At 42.1% G+C, this 16257-nt stretch overlaps 1 protein-coding gene across 14 annotated transcripts in view; it reads left to right on the forward strand.

Moving 5' to 3' along the window:
- TAF1 (TATA-box binding protein associated factor 1) overlaps nt 1-16257 on the forward strand; it is a 143123-nt gene that overhangs the window by 75637 nt on the left and 51229 nt on the right. For 8 of the 14 annotated variants that reach the window (XR_014298465.1, XR_014298466.1, XR_014298467.1 and 5 more), the window contains exons 33-38: nt 4724-4791; nt 5136-5252; nt 8655-8780; nt 9596-9694; nt 9962-10118; nt 10709-10886. Coding sequence is in view for 6 of the 14 variants with exons in the window: in XM_082680717.1 (XP_082536843.1) it covers nt 4724-4791; nt 5136-5252; nt 8655-8780; nt 9596-9694; nt 9962-10118; nt 10709-10886; nt 13584-13806 (968 nt within the window). In the remaining 8 variants the exon portion in view is untranslated. Of the gene's footprint in view, nt 1-4723; nt 4792-5135; nt 5253-8654; nt 8781-9595; nt 9695-9961; nt 10119-10708; nt 10887-13583; nt 15914-16257 lie in introns of those variants that run through there. The other 6 variants (XM_082680717.1, XM_082680722.1, XM_082680718.1 and 3 more) reach the window with 3 other exon arrangements.

Genomic DNA, 16257 nt, shown 5'->3' on the forward strand with positions numbered 1-16257 from the left:
TAGGGCACAGTGATAATTCATAGACAGTTTTATCTTTCACATTCATTTTCATGTCATCCTGGAAATTACTCTTCATAAATTCTGATTTTCTGTATAGTAATCCTTTAGAGACCGGGAAATTGGAATTCAGTTTCTGCCTCCTCTTTTTCCCCACAATAGCCACAGTATCTTTATTATTCCCGCAGAGGCCCTGTTGTCTGTGTATGTCTTTTCACTGGATGACTCTTCTCTTCCTAAGCTGAGAAACTTAAAGCTGATCATCCTACTTTTATTTGTTTATTTATTTATTTTTGGCTGCGTTGAGTCTTCGTTGCTGTGCATGGGCTTTCTCTAGTTGCAGCGAGCGGGGGCTACTCTTCATTGCGGTGTGCGGACTTCTCATTGCAGTGGCTTCTCATTGCGGAGCACAGGTTCTAGGCACGCAAGCTTCAGTAGTTGTGGCACGTGGGCTCAGTAGTTGTGGCTCGCAAGCTCTAGAGCACAGGCTCAGTGGTTGTGGCGCACGGGCTTAGCTGCTCCGCGGCACGTGGGGTCTTCCTGGACCGGGGCTTGAACCCGTGTCCCCTGCATTGGCAGGTGGATTCTCAACCATTGCGCCCAGGGAAGCCCTGATCATCCTACTTTTGGTAAGCACCTGATTGCTGCAGAATATAGAGCAATATTTTTAGCATTATGGAGATGGTTATGGACCCCTTCGAGAATCTGATGGAAAACTATGGATCTTCTACTCAGAAAAATATGTATTATATACAGAATTCTGTTTACAGTTTGAGGGGTTCATGGATCTCACTCATTATCACTCCATTCAAGAATTTCTGGTGTAGGGACTTAACTGGTGGCACAGTGGTTGAGAATCCGCCTGCAAATGCAGGGGACATAGGTTCAAGCCCTGGTCCAGGAAGACCCCACTTGCCATGGAGCAGCTAAGCCCGTGCACCACAACTACTAAGCCCGCGTGCCACAACTACTGAAGTCTGCACACCTAGAGCCCGTGCTCCGCAAGGAGAAGCCACCGCAATGAGAAGCCCATGCACCACAACAAAGAGTAGCCCCCACTCACCACCCGTGTGCAGCAACGAAGACCCAGTGCAGCCATAAATAAATAAATAAATGAACACACAAATTTCTGGTATAGGTAGGGTTAAGAAAATATCTGTATTTTTATCCGTTTTTGGTGATGTTAACAGTGGTTTGCCAACTCCACCACCATCTTTGATCCAAAATATTATACTTCAGTGCCACTTTGCATATAATAGAGTTAATAATAGAGTTATAATAGAGTTAAATAGCTGAAACCCTTGTAGCTCTTGAGAGCATGGACTGTCAGAAACTGAGAACAGACACAGCTAGTAATCAAAACACACAGAGAAGTATGTCAGCTATATAAGTAAGTGTATTTTTTTATATTCTGGGGGTTTTATTAGTGGGTATTTATTTTACTTTTTTAGGGTTTTCTTAATACAAATTTATTTATTTATTTATCTTTGGCTGCATTGGGTCTTCGTTGCTGCACACAGGCTCTCTCTAGTTGCAGCGAGCAGGGGTTACTCTTTGTTGTGGTGCGTGGGCTTCTCTTTGTGGTGGCTTCTCTTGTTATGGAGCACGGGCTCTAGGCGCACGGGCTTCATTGCTCCGTGGCATGTGGGATCTTCCCAGACCAGGGCTCGAACCTGTGTCCCCTGAATTGGCAGGCGGATTCTTAGCCACTGCGCCACCAGGGAAGCCCGTGGGTATTTCTTTAGAGTTGTGTGTTGCAAAGAAAATGGGTGATGAAGAGGTCACATCTTTTTTTTTTTTTTTTTACGGTACGCGGGCATCTCACTGTTGTGACCTCTCCCATTGCGGAGCCCAGGCTCCGGACGTGCAGGCTCAGCGGCCATGGCTCATGGGCCCAGCTGCTCCGCGGCATGTGGGATCTTCCCAGACCGGGGCACGAACCCATGTCCCCTGAACTGGCAGGCGGACTCCCAACCACTGCGCCACCAGGGAAGCCCGAGGTCACATTTTTTAAATGGTTTAAAGTAAGAGAAAACTTTGCAAATGTATAAACTAATTTTTCCTTGTATTATGAGAGCACTGAGATATTGAAAGCGTTGGTGTATGTTTAGGTTTCAAAACTGAAGAGCTGAATTCTTATTCTATAGGCTGGAGTTTGAGGGATGAGTCAGGTAGGTAGGTATAAGAGCCAGGATACTGCAATAAGCTGATGTACTGGCCTGGTGAAGGAGGGCTCTAACCTGTATGCAGCCTGTTTTCTCTAACATCATGCATTTGTATCAACATGAAAGCTTGTCTGATAACTTTTGCAGTCTGTGTCCATCAGTACTTTGAGGACCCAACCTACTGGTGGCCCTAGAAGATTAGAACTCAGAAACTTCAGCTTCGGTCTTCTTATCACTCAGACTGTTCTTGACTGTGAGCCAGCTCTGGCTGTCTTTATACATGTCCTGAATATCTTTTGGTTGACTGCGTTTTCTTTCTGGTTTGTGTTTGGCACAGTCAGCTTGTGTGAGGACACAGCTTTATTTATCTTTTATAAAGAATAGATGACCTGGGACTTCCCTCGTGGCTCAGTGGTTAAGAATCCGCCTGCCAATGCAGGGGACACGGGTTCATGCCCTGGTCCAGGAAGATCCCACATGCCGCGGAGCAACTAAGCCTGTGCGCCACAACTACTGAGCCTGTGCTCTAGAGCCCACAAGCCACAGCTACTAAGCCCGAGTGCCACAATTACTGAAGCCGCGCGCCTAGAGCTCGTGCTCCGCAGCAAGAGAAGCCACGGCAATGAGAAGCCTGCGCACCGCAACGAAGAGAGCAGCCCCCCGCTCACCGCAGCTAGAGAAAGCCCGCATGCAGCAACGAAGACCCAGCGCAGCCATAAATAAATAAATAAATAAAAGAACAGATGACCTATGCTTGTGAGAGATTTTAACTGAAGGAGACTTATTTATTTGTATAATAGCTTGCGATAGAGTAGTTACGGCACGAAAACTTCACTTGTGGTATATTTTTTATCCTTTACGTCCTGATAAATAGTACATTTAATTCAAGCATCACCTTCTCTGAGAAGCCTTTCCTAATTCTGCTTTCCTTCTTACATCCCCAAATTGGCTACTTCCTCCTCTATGCCTCTACTGAGCCCTGTATAGATTTTTTCACTGCATTGTATTGCCCCATTTGTTTATAGTCTATCTCACTATGCTAGACCATAACTTCTTGAGGATATGGTCTATATCTTACTCCTTTCTGTGTCTAGTGCCTGGCACCTAGAAGGTACTCAAAAATGTTTTATGAATGATTAGGTGAATGAACAGTATGTTAAAGAATATTATAAAGCAATTAAGGCAGGGAGTAAAAACTCAGATGCCTTCAGGGTCCGGGCGTAAATGAATTAAGCAGCCCTGGTAGGGACCAAGGTAACCTGGGAAACACATGCCTTATCTAAAAGGGACAGCTGCTACTCAGATCCAGCCCATCGGTGCATTATGAGAATGTTAACCCTGTGTTGCCACATCTTTTACTTTTTTAAGAGAAGCCAGACATTTGGGTTTTTATATGAAATCTCTTGATTGTTGAATGTTGCCAACTAAGATTTTTTTAAACTTTTTATTGAGGTATAGTTTACATACAGAAAAGTATATATATTATGAGTGCACAGCTCAATCCATTTTCACAAACTGAAGTGATTTTTTTTAATTGAAGTATAATTGACCTACAACAATATGTTAGTTCTAGGTGTACAATACAATGATTTGACATTTCTGCACATTATGAAACGATCACCACCTGAACTGATTTTTTTGTGAGCCAAATAAAATTGGATTGACCTGCAAGCCACCAGTTTGCAACTTGTGACAAAAACTGTATGGGGAGCTGTGTAGTTTGGTTAAGAATCACCTAATAGATTAAAGTGTCTTACATCAGTCAGATGCAGTGTGTGGACCTTATTTGGATTATGATTCCAAAAAATCAAATGTAAAAGAACATTTGTAAAACAGTTGGGGAAATTTGAATGTTGACTGGCTGTTTAATAATATTAAAGAATTATTGTTAACTATTTTAGGTGTAATACAGTTGTTTGTTTTTTTTTTAAATAGACTTTATTTTTTAGAGCAGTTTAGAGCAAAATTGAGCAGAAGGTACAGAGTCCCCATATACCCTGTGCCCCTACACATGCTCAGCTTCCCCTGTTATCAGCCTCCCCCACTAAGGTGGTACATTTGTTAAAATCAATGAACCTACGTTGACACATCATTATCACCCAAAGTCCATAGTTTACATTAGGGTTCACTCTGGGTATTGTACATTCTGTGGGTTTTGACAGATGTACAGTGACAAGTATCTACCATTATAGTATCATACATAGTTATTTTTTTAGAGTCCTTAAAGACACATACTGAACAATTTATGGATGAAATGAAATGCTGCAATTTGCTTCAGAATAATTTGGGAAGTGTCAAAGTTGGTGTAAATGAAACAGGGCTGACCATGTATTGATAATCATTGACATTGAGTAATGGGTACATGGGAGTTCATTTTATTAGTGTCTCTGTTTTTGTATGTGTTTGAAATTTTCTACCTCCAAAAGTAGAGCAAGAGTCCAAGTTAAAGCTGAAGCATGATTCTTTGGATCTAGGGTAATGGGACACTACCGCTGGTGACAGAATGTAAATTTCTGGAACTGAAGTCTGCAAAGGTAATGGCATTTTCTTTTCATTTTTAGGGCCTGAAAGTCAGTATACCAAGACTGCTCAGGAGATTGTGAACGTCTGTTACCAGACATTGACTGAGGTAAGTGGTAAAGAGGAGGTCCCCTTAGGATCTAGCTTTCTGGAATCCCTTTGTTCCCTAGAGTGATGAGGAGGCCTTCTCTGCCTATCCTGTTTTAAAATGTAATATCCCACCCCAAACCTCAGCCCACATCCCTTAGTTCCTTCCCTGCTTTATTTTCTTACCTAGCACTAAATGTTTTTAATAAACTATGTAATTATTTACTTTAATTACCATATGTGTCCTGCCACTAGAATAGAAGCTCTTCGAAGACAGGGATTTTCATTTGCTCTTTTTACAACTTTTGTATCCCCAGTGTCTAAAACAAATGTTGAATGAATTCACTAATTTTCTTTATTTCTCAGTATGATGAGCATTTGACTCAACTTGAGAAGGATATTTGCACAGCTAAAGAAGCAGCTTTGGAGGAAGCAGAGTTAGAAAGCTTGGACCCAATGACCCCAGGGCCTTACACACCTCAGGTGAGTCTGAGGACTAGAAGCCTCCTCTTACAGTTTTCTTTTTGGTTTGGGAACTTGGGAGCATGTTAACAGATGTATTTACTGAGATACCCTTCTTCTCTGTCCTTCCTCTTCATATGCCTTTCGTGTGCTTTCTTGTCTTCTCAAAGGCTAAGGTGAGTGAGGGCCATGGGTCTTGGTAGCCTTGTTGAATCCAGAAGAGACAGATATGGGATGAATGAACGGGGTGGGATCTTAGTTGTTTAGGCAGTATTTAGGAATACCAGATTCCTGACTACCATGGCCAGAGGCATTCTCTTGAGTCTCTGGGGCTCCCTTGCCTCATGCATTGGGGTTCTAGGACATCCCTAGAGTATAGACATGGGCCACATTGTTCCTGTGCCTTATAGATGCCTGATTACTCATTCCTTCTGAGATATCTCAGTGTAGCTCAGATGTCACCCATTTTCCTGGATTGACTCGCTCTCCCCATAAATGAAGACAGGTAATGTTTTATAATGTTCTTCAATTTTCATGTGAAAGACTAGAGAGCAAGATTAATAAGAAATTTTTATTCTTTCTGATCTGACCCTTGAATGTACTAAGAGTCTCTTTCATCTATACTATACTCTTAGAGGGCTGGTATATTTGAATAATAAGACTTACCAGAATATAACTGTATTGGAGGCACTATGGTAAAGTGGAAAGTACATGAAGGTTGGTATAAAACAGTCCTGGGTTTGAGTCTTAGCTCTGCTGCTATCTAGCTTTGTGAACTTGGGAAGTTAACTTAACCCCTCTAATCCAGTTTCCGTTTCTCTAAAATGTACTTTTCAAGGTTGTTGCAAACATTAAACAAGGTCATTTGCCCAGCACATAGTAGACATTCAGGAAATGTTTATTTCCTTATCTGTATGAAAGTCACCTACAGGGTTCTCAGAGGCCCTTTCAAATTTAACCAAATATTCTAATGCATATTTCTCCCAATTCCCCCTGGAAAACGTTTTTCCATTCTGCTCAGGTTTCACTCTGAACTAATAATGCAACCTGTGTGATCTCTGTTGGATAATTGCTGTCTGTATCTCATTCATGCACTCTCCTTACCTATCTTTTACTCTCTCTTTCACCCCAAAACCTAGGCCACTGAGGGGCCAAGTATAAAGAGCCCTAAGATACGTCTTCCAGGCCCAGAACAAGGAAAGGCTCTTGGAGTGTGTGGGCAGATTGGGTCAAGGGGGCTTGGGTGAGTGATGTTGCCCAGGAAGGTCCTATTTGCTAATAGGCCCACAGCTTCCACAAGACCCTTTGTGGTAAGTTAAAGCCTGGGTTTTAGCCATCATTCCCCAGGAGAGTCTAACTACTGAGTGGCGTGTTTGCTCTGCTCTGTGACAGCCTAAGGCTAGCCCTTTGGTGAGTCAGACCCTTAGACCCAGAAGCCATCTTCCTTTCTTCCCTTCCCCTCCCACACTATCTCAAATGGTGGAGGAAAACCTGGCAACTGTTCTTCCCCCGGAGCAGTAGCTGTTGTTTTGTGCAGTTAAGAGGATCTCCTATGAGGAGTAGGGTGTAGGTATTGCCTCTTCATTATTCCAGTTCACTCTCTGATCATTGCCTTCACTCATATATACACGTTTTAAATTAGAAAGCCCAGTGCATTATTTCTAAACCTGAGGAAGATGCGCATGAGTGATTGTCCTTACTCATAACTACTCTCAAACCCAAATGCTATTAAAGTGTGTTTGTGTAAGTTTAACCTGTCATAATACAATTTTGTTGTGTAGAAACATGACAGTAATCTTACTTTACTTCCAGCTCTAAATGGTGGTAATCAATAATGTATTTTCACTCAACTATTTCTACCCAGCTTGTATTGCACCATACATTCAGCTTAACACTTTCTCTAAAATTGCTTGCTTTACATTTTCCCACATAGCGTTTCATTCCCTGATTTTCTCTTCTTTTGTTCCACAACTAGTTTATTTGCAGTGTAATGCTTTGAATTCTGTTTTGCCTCTCTTTCTCCAAAACCCTGTTCCCAATCAGCCTTGTTTACTTTAAAAACAACAACAACAAAACCAACAGCAAAGTAACACATGTGGGTTTTTTGTCGATAAAAGTAACATGTTCATTGGGACACATTGGAAAATATACAGAATAAATAAGTTACTTAAAATCAAGTCCACCAGTCAGAAAGAACCAACCACTGTGAACATTTTGGCGTGTTTCAAATCTGTAATGCATGTACGTGTGCGTTTATAGACACATTTTTTTTTTTTGCGGTATGTGGTCCTCTTACTGTTGTGGCCTCTCCCGTTGCGGAGCACAGGCTCCGGACGTGCAGGCTCAGCGGCCATGGCTCACGGGCCCAGCTGCTCCGCGGCATGTGGGATCTTCCCGGACCGGGGCACGAACCTGTGTCCCCTGCATCGGCAGGCGGACTCTCAACCACTGTGCCACCAGCGAAGCCCTATAGACATATTTTTAAAGTGAAATTGGTCATTATGATCTTGTCTTGTTTTTGCTTCACATTATATCATGAGCATTTTATTTCATTAAATAGTCTTTGAAAACATTTTTAATAGCCACATAATATTTCTACCCTCAGCCAGCTTTTTAGAGAATGCTTTCCTACTTTTCCAGCCTGTTCTTTTTTAGTCCCTCCTGCCCTCCTTTCACTGAATTAGACGGTTTGTTAAACCCCTGTTCTCTTCAGGAGAGGGAAGAAGGAAGGAAGCTATAATTTGTTGACTACCAAGCATTGGGTAAGGAGCATATACATATCTCTTAATTCTCCCAAACAACCTTGTGAGGTAGACATTATCATCCGTGTTTCACAGTTGAGGAAATCAAGGCTTAGAGAAATTAAGTAATTTGTTAAAGTTACTCAGCTAGCAAATGGTAGAGCCAGGACTCAAACCCAGGGCAGTTTACTCCAAAGTCCATGGTTTTTCACCATGCCATTTTGCCTCGTAGCATCCTCTGGTGAGCTCATAAGCTCTTACCCCATTCCATGCTCTGGTTGGAACTGAAATTTCTTTATCCCATTTTCTATTAGATGTCTCTAAACCAAACAATCTAAATGGCACTGGTATAAAGCCCTGGGCCTAAAAACAATAAGACAAGGCTTAGAAGAAATTAGGTTATTGACCATAAAGGCTGTTAGGACATAGAATTGTCCCATAGCTTTGATGCTTTTCTGCTTCAGGCTTCTGATCATATACATCAGATGCCTCTCTGCTAGAATGAGCAACATTTGTGAGATACCCAAAAATCTGTCCATAAAACTATGTCAAAACTATGTTTTCTCTTTAAATGGATTGTTCTGCATGACCTTTTTCTGCAGTGAATGCTCTAAAGGGGAGTTCTCTGTATTTCTTGCTCCCTTTACTAAATAGAAGCTAAGTTGTATGATTTGTGCCACAGCCTCCTGACTTGTATGATACCAACACATCCCTCAGTATGTCTCGAGATGCCTCTGTATTTCAAGATGAGAGCAATATGTCTGTCCTGGATATTCCCACTGCCACTCCAGAAAAGCAGTTGACACAGGTAGGATATTCTTTTTCTCTTTGTGAGATTGGTAGTGTGCTTGGGGGTAGGGGATGGGGGAGTGATGGTGGTGGTGTGTGGACATGTGTCAAGGATGATGATTGGACTCCTTGGCCCTGGGAATTAAGGCCTGGAAATGTGATTTCAAGGTGGGACGGTGGCAGGTCGCATGACTGGCATTGTCTTCTATCTGTCACCATGGGCAGAGTCAGGCACAGCAGAACTTAAGGGAAGGTACAAGTGTGAAAAATGTGTGAGGCATCACAGCAGCCTGACAGGTGACTAGAAAGACCAACTGCATTCAGAGACAGAGTTCAAAATAATTGCCCTGCTACTTTACTGTATATGAGTTATCTAAATTAAAATTATTCTTAAAATTAAGTTTTTTAAGTTGGCCTTTTCTTGAGGTATCAGCAGATACTCCTGATCTGAATCCAGAAATCTTATCAGCTGATCTCAGTCAGGGTTCCACTGGAGAGTGCAAAATCCAGGAGGGTTTTTCTGTCCCAGAGTCCAACACAAGCTAGGGAAAGCTTGGTTTAGAAAGGAGGAGTCTCCTTGTGATGATACAGTAATAGTAGACCAAGGCCTTCCTGTTCTTTGGGTTTTTGTTTTTCTTTCTTTTAACCCTACCTGTGATTTCCAAAGAATGAATGGGGGAAAATGCACATGCCTTGAGCTGTGTAAACAGCCCCCACTAGCTGTGGGGTTGGCTGGGATATCAGGGAGGAGCATCGGTCCTGAGTGAGAGCCCTCGGTTAACTCCTCCTACTGGCACGTCCCTCAATGATGTGCTATTTGTGTTCCTTACTCAGATGCGCCAGGGCCGAGGTAGGCTGGGCGAGGAAGACTCTGATGTAGATATTGAAGGGTATGATGATGAGGAGGATGGGAAACCTAAGACTCCAGCCCCAGTGAGTATGCTTACAGAAAGCTCATGGTTACATTATACCCTTATATGGTAGGAGCCCCAGTAGTACAGGACAGGCCAAATCCCCAGGCGCTATCAGAAGGTCTCCATAGTGAGGCCCAATCTGACTTGTAAGAACCAGCTAAACAAATCTATCCACCAAAATTATGTAACTTCTTGTAAGGCAGCAAGGGGGGTGCGGCTGGTGGTGGCTTCTGGTCTTTTACTTGGTCGATTAATGGGACTTTGATCCTCAACTGGTCTCATTTAGGAAGGTGAAGATGCAGATGGTGATCTTGCAGATGAAGAGGAGGGAACTGTGCAACAGCCTCAAGCCAGTGTCCTGTATGAGGATTTGCTTATGTCTGAAGGAGAAGATGATGAGGAAGATGCTGGGAGTGATGAAGAAGGAGATAACCCTTTCTCTGGTACGTAGCTCACCATGGCACCCTCAGGACTTGGGAGGAAGCTCTGGGCCACATATGCTGTTACCAGAAATTGCTCTTTTATTGAAGTCCCATTAGTAGACCTCAGGGTACTGAGCACTCACTCATAGGCTGATCAAATTTATTAGTCTTAGAAGAGGTGAAAAAATACAACACAGGAGTTACAAAAGATGACAGTCAAAAAGGCAATGCTAAAGCAGCGGTTTTGATTTAAATACTTGATAAAAACGAGATAGAAGTGTTATATGTGGCAATAGGGAAGGAAAATGAAGAAAAAAGATCCTGCTTTGGGATTTTTTTGTGGATTAATGACAATAGCAGGGGATGAGTATAGGAGGACATGATGGGGGGGGAAGAACAGATAGATAGCACTGAAATGGAAAAAGGAAATGATTTTTTAATTCTCTTTCCAAACTACAGATCTTGTCAATGTTGACCCTAGGCAATCCTCTGAGGTGAGGAGTCCAGGCAAGATGCCTCTGTAGATGCATGGGATTAACTAGTTCTGGAAGACTAAGCCAATGATGTTAATTCTTTGTCAAACTTATCTCAAGATCTGTCTCTTTTCACAGCTATCCAGCTGAGTGAAAGTGGAAGTGACTCTGATGTGGGATCTGGTGGGATAAGACCCAAACAGCCCCGCATGCTTCAGGAGAACACAAGGATGGGCATGGAAAATGAAGAAAGCATGATGTCCTATGAGGGAGACGGTGGGGAGGCTTCTCATGGTTTGGAGGATAGCAACATCAGGTAATCGGTAGCAACATGCTACAGGGCTGTGGCATCAGTGCCCAGCTATGATGTCAGAGGGCCCAGCATCAGATTACTTTCATCCATCAAACATTTCCTGAGCACCTACTAGGGCCAGGCACTGTGCTAGGCCCTTGGGGATACACAGAGGAGCAAGACATATCCTGCCCTTGAGGAGCTCACAGTCTAGTGGAAGAGACTGATACAACGAAATTATTACAAATACAGTGTGATGAGAGCTACATAGCATAGGTTAAGTACAAAGTGCCAAGTCACCACTGAGGAGGGAGTATCTCTCTCTGCTTGGAGTAATCAGGGAAAGTGTCACAGATGAGGGAACATTTGAACTGGGCCTTACAGGATGAATAGGAGTCTACTAAGTAGATAAGTGGCAACAGGTGAGGAGATCCTTAGAGATGGAACAGTATGTTCAAAGGCACAGAAATATAGCAAAGTAAATTCCAGACAGAAGGGAGGTTGCTGGGCGTTGTGACTCTAGAAGTAGCAAGGGATTATACTGTAGAGGACCTTAACTGGTATGCTAAGACATTTGGATTGTGGTTAATGGGAATCATCACTTTAAGGAAAAGAAAGTAACATCAAATTTGTGTGTTAAATAACTCTAGGGCAGTGATAAGGAATTCAGCTAGAATCTATTAGGAGTGGAAGAAAGGGAAGGGACATATTCAAGAACTGTTCAGAGGGTAGATCAATTGGATTTAGGAGGTAAGGAGATTAGATACATAATGAATGGGAATGTCACTGAGAGAAGAAAGAGGAAAAACAGGTATTAGATGGAGTGGGAAAGGAGGCAAAAAATGAATTTGTCTGTGGACGTGTTGGATTTAAGGTACATATGATACATCTAAGCCACAGGTATCCAGCAAGCAGTAAGAGTCTATTCATCCAGCAGATATTTACAAGTACAAAAGCAAGGATGTTGTCCTTGCTTCAAGGAGTTTAGTCTAGTGGGAAATCTAAAACAGGCAAACAGATGATGATCACAGTGTAACAAGAAAAGTGCTCTGATAGGCAGCGACAGGATTTTTCTGGGACTTGGGTAGGAGTGGAGTAGGGGAGCTGGTTAGAGAAGCTGAGCTGAATCAGAATAGGAATCAGCTAAATGAAAAGGAAAGTGAAGGACATTCCAGAGACTAAGAACAGCATGTATGACGACACAGAGACATGAAACACTTCTAGAGAATGCAAGTAGCTCAGTGTGGCTGGAGGTTTTGATCATGATCCGTGTAATAGAGACAGTTTAAAGAAGTAGGTAAGGACCAAATCATGAAGGGTCTGAAAATTTGGGGCAGACATTGAATGAGCGTAGTATGATCAGATCTGTATTTTGGAAAAGTTGCTCTGTGCCCCAAAAGAAAGATGGGCAAAAGCCATGAATTAACAGTTTACAAAAGAAATGCAAATGGCCAATAAATATATGAAAAATTAGCTTTCCTAAGAAAGAAATGCAATAAAACAATGAAATGCAATTTTTTTACCTATAAGATGGGCAAAGATTAAAATGAATGATAATGCCCAGTGTTGAAAAAGGCATGAGGAAAAAGACATTCTGAAATGACTGGTTGATAATGTAAATTGAAACGGGTAGGTGAGAGAGATACAGCAATTTATCATTATAAATCAGAAACTTAAAAAGCGTGCATCCCCTTTGGCCCCCACATTCCATATCTAGGAAGTTATTCCATGGGAACAATAAAATACCTTCATCAAGATGTTTGTACAAGGATGTTTATCACAGCATTGTTTCTAATAGTGGGAAAATTGAAGACAGCTTAAATGTTCTAGTGAGAGACTGAAATAAATCCTGTTACAGCCATACAGTGGAATACCATGCAGCTATTAAAATGATGATATAGATGTATGTTTATTGACATGGAAGGATGTTCATTATAAACATTAGTGAAAAAGCAGATTCCTGAAGAGTATGTAGAGTATTCCAATTTTGTAAATAAAAAGAAAATGTTTAAGCATCAAAGTGAAGTGCATAGAAAAAAATTTGGAAGGTCATATACCAAAAGATTATCTCTGGGTGGTAGAGTTATTGGTGTTTTTTTTTCTTTTTCTTTTTTTCTGGTGTATATTCTAATTTTTTTTTAACCAGTGAACGTGCATTACTTGTGGTTTTTTTTAAGTAAAATTAAGAATAAACAAACAAACAAAAATAAACAGCACTCTGGCAGAAATGTGAAGAATTAATTGGAGGAGAGCAAGACTGGAGGCATGAAGACTGATTTCAGTGGTGCAGGCGGCCGGGGATCACAAAGGACTAAGCCAAGGCAGGCAGAATAGGGCTGGAAAGGAGGGGGTAGAGACAAGATATATTGAAAAGGTAGAATCTTCAGGACTGTTGACTAATTGGATATGTAGATGAGTGAAGCTGTAAGTGGCAGAAGAAACTATGAGGCTCTCAGAGCATTTATGGTCATGTAAGCTGGCAGTGTGTTGTTCAGGTGTAGGGGAGTTTCTTTCATTCAGATTCTTGCGTATATGAAGTTGGCAAGTTGATGTTTTTGAATAGGATCATTTTTCTCTCAGGGACCTGTAGAACAGTCCAGAACCATCATTTTAGTGTCCAGGGGAGGTGAGATGGGCTGATCCCTTGGTGGCACCAAGAACGGGACTGGTCAGCTAGAGGATGGTGTCCGAGCTTGAGAGATGACATGTTTCTCTTCTCAGTTATGGGAGCTATGAGGAGCCTGATCCCAAGTCGAACACCCAAGACACAAGCTTCAGCAGCATCGGTGGGTATGAGGTATCAGAGGAGGAAGAAGATGAGGAGGAGGAAGAGCAGCGCTCTGGGCCGAGCGTACTAAGCCAGGTCCACCTGTCAGAGGACGAGGAGGACAGTGAGGATTTCCACTCCATTGCTGGGGACAGTGACTTGGACTCTGATGAATGAGGCTTCCTTTGGGCCTCCTTGGTCAGCCTTCCCTGTTCTCCAGCCTAGGTGGTTCACCTTTCCCCCATTTGTTTATATTTGTACAGTGTCTGATCTTGAAATCACCAGATAAACTAGTACCGTAGCCTTTAAAAATTAGTAAGTAAGGGCTTCCCTGGTGGCACAGTGGTTGAGAGTCCGCCTGCCAATGCAGGGGACACAGGTTCATGCCCTGGTCCGGGAAGATCCCACATGCCGCAGAGCGGCTGGGCCCGTGAGCCATGGCCGCTGAGCCTGCACGTCCGGAGCCTGTGCTCCGCAACGGGAGAGACCACAACAGTCAGAGGCCCGCGTACCACAAAAAAAAAAAAAAAAAAAAAAATTTAGTAAGTAAGTAACTGATAAAAAATCACCTCTCCTGATCTTCCTGGGGGCAGTGCCACCCTTTGATTTAAGACCAAGCAACCCCCTTCCCCCTACCACTAACAGAGAGTAATCTTCTCCAGTGTCCCCTTTAACTCCATTTATTGCTCTTAGTATCATTCTTTCCTGGGGAAAGAAGAGAAATCATGAAATAACTAATAACTTTATGTCCTCTTGATGTATTAGAAAATTTCCAAGCATGGTATCATCTCAGTTTTCTAATTTGCAGGCTGGAACAGGGGACAGCCCCTCTGCTGGGACAGAGAATTGGATTCTGGTGGACTCTATGCCACACTAAAAACATAAACCTCTTGGACAAACTGAACTGCCCATTATTTTATTATTTATTTGATTATACAATGCCTTGTTCCTAAATGGATTGGAGGCAAATAACTAAATGTTTGAAACAGCCTATATGTCAGAAATGATATGTTGCCATGTAAATGTGTTCTGTCCCTCCCCCCCAGGGGAAATGGTAGGGAAATGGTAAGTTCCTTAGGGCAAAGACTGTGTCTTCTGTTTCTTTTCATGCTTAGGATATGGTTCTGTGCAGAGTAGGTACTCAGTAAATGTTCCTAGAATCATAAAATCCTCAACAGATTCATTACTGAGCGTCTGCTCCATGGTAAGCGTTCCATCAAAACCTTGGGATGCAAAATGAAATAAGACGCATTCCTTTCACTGAACAATATCACCATCAAGTTGGGGGAGGGGGGGTGGAATTCAAGACGTTAATAAATCATTACAGTACTGTGAGATAAGTGCAATTAAGAAGCTAGATATAAAGTATAGGGGAAAAAAGAAGAGTGATCATGTCTGAAAAAGTCAGGGAAGTCTTCCTAGAGGTAATTTTTAAGCTGATTGTTGAAGAATTAATTAGTAGGAGCTTGCCAGATGGAAAAGTGCAGGCAGAGTGTAACATGAAGTGAAAAGGACGAACTCCAGAAATGGCAGAGTGTGTTCCTAGTTTGTTTGTTTGTTTGTTTGTACCAGCCTTGTTCCAGAAAGGATTTAAGGTGGTTTATGTTCCAGTTCCTCGAATGCTGGAATGGCTAGAGATGAGACTGAAAGATGGATAGGAAGCATATCGTCAAGAGCTTTGATTTTGATGCTAATGCATATGAATTCATATTATGAGAAATGAGGCGCTCTAGTGGAGTGATATAATCAGATTTGTGTTTTAGGAATTTTCTGTATATTAAATGAGGAAAAATTGAACAATCATGTAACAAGTGTGATACCGTTTTTGTAAATGACAAAACCCATGTGTGTGTATTTATATGTGCTTATATGTATATGCAAAGGAAAAGGTCTGAAAGGATATACACAAAACTGTTTGCAGTGATAACCTCTGGGGAGTGGGATTGGAGGGGAGGAGGATTGGAGGGGAGGGGGCTATATGCTTGTGTGTATACTGGGTGGGGTATTGTGCTTTTATTTCTGTATTTGAATTTTTTACAAGAATGTATGATTTTTGGAATAAAAAAATTAAAAAAATTCCAGCACTAGTGCGGAGAGTGGTTTGGAGAGGGGCAAATCTAGTTCAAGTATGGGGTAGTGGAGCCTGAACCAGGGCTGTGGCATTAAGATGGGGAGGAGGGGGATGAATTTGAGAGCTGTTTAGGGGATAGAATCAACAGGACTTGATGACCAATTGGCATTTGGGAGTGGAGAAGGAAGAATGAAAGGTGGCTTCCAGAATTTTGGTTTAGCTTGATTGGATGGGTACATGGTATTCATTCATTCAGCATTTATCGAGCCACCTATTTTTATCAAGTAGTCTGCTAGATGCTGATACAGACGTTAAGATACAGTTTCTGATGGCAGGGCACTTAAGGTCTAGAATGAGTGGTAGACACATAAATATAAATAAGTTTAATAAGAAATGATCATTGCAATAAATATTTATAAAGTTTCATGGTGATAAGGAGTTACCAACTCTGCTTATGAAGTGAGGATAAGAAGCCTTCGTAGAGGGGAACCCTTCAGATAGATCATGAAGAGTAGGGAGGAGTTTGCCGGGGTCAGTGCGGGGGAAGTATTCTAGGC

This window comes from Grampus griseus, assembly GCF_964374135.1.
Source record: "Grampus griseus genome assembly, chromosome: X".
NCBI classification, from domain to species: Eukaryota; Metazoa; Chordata; class Mammalia; order Artiodactyla; family Delphinidae; genus Grampus; species Grampus griseus.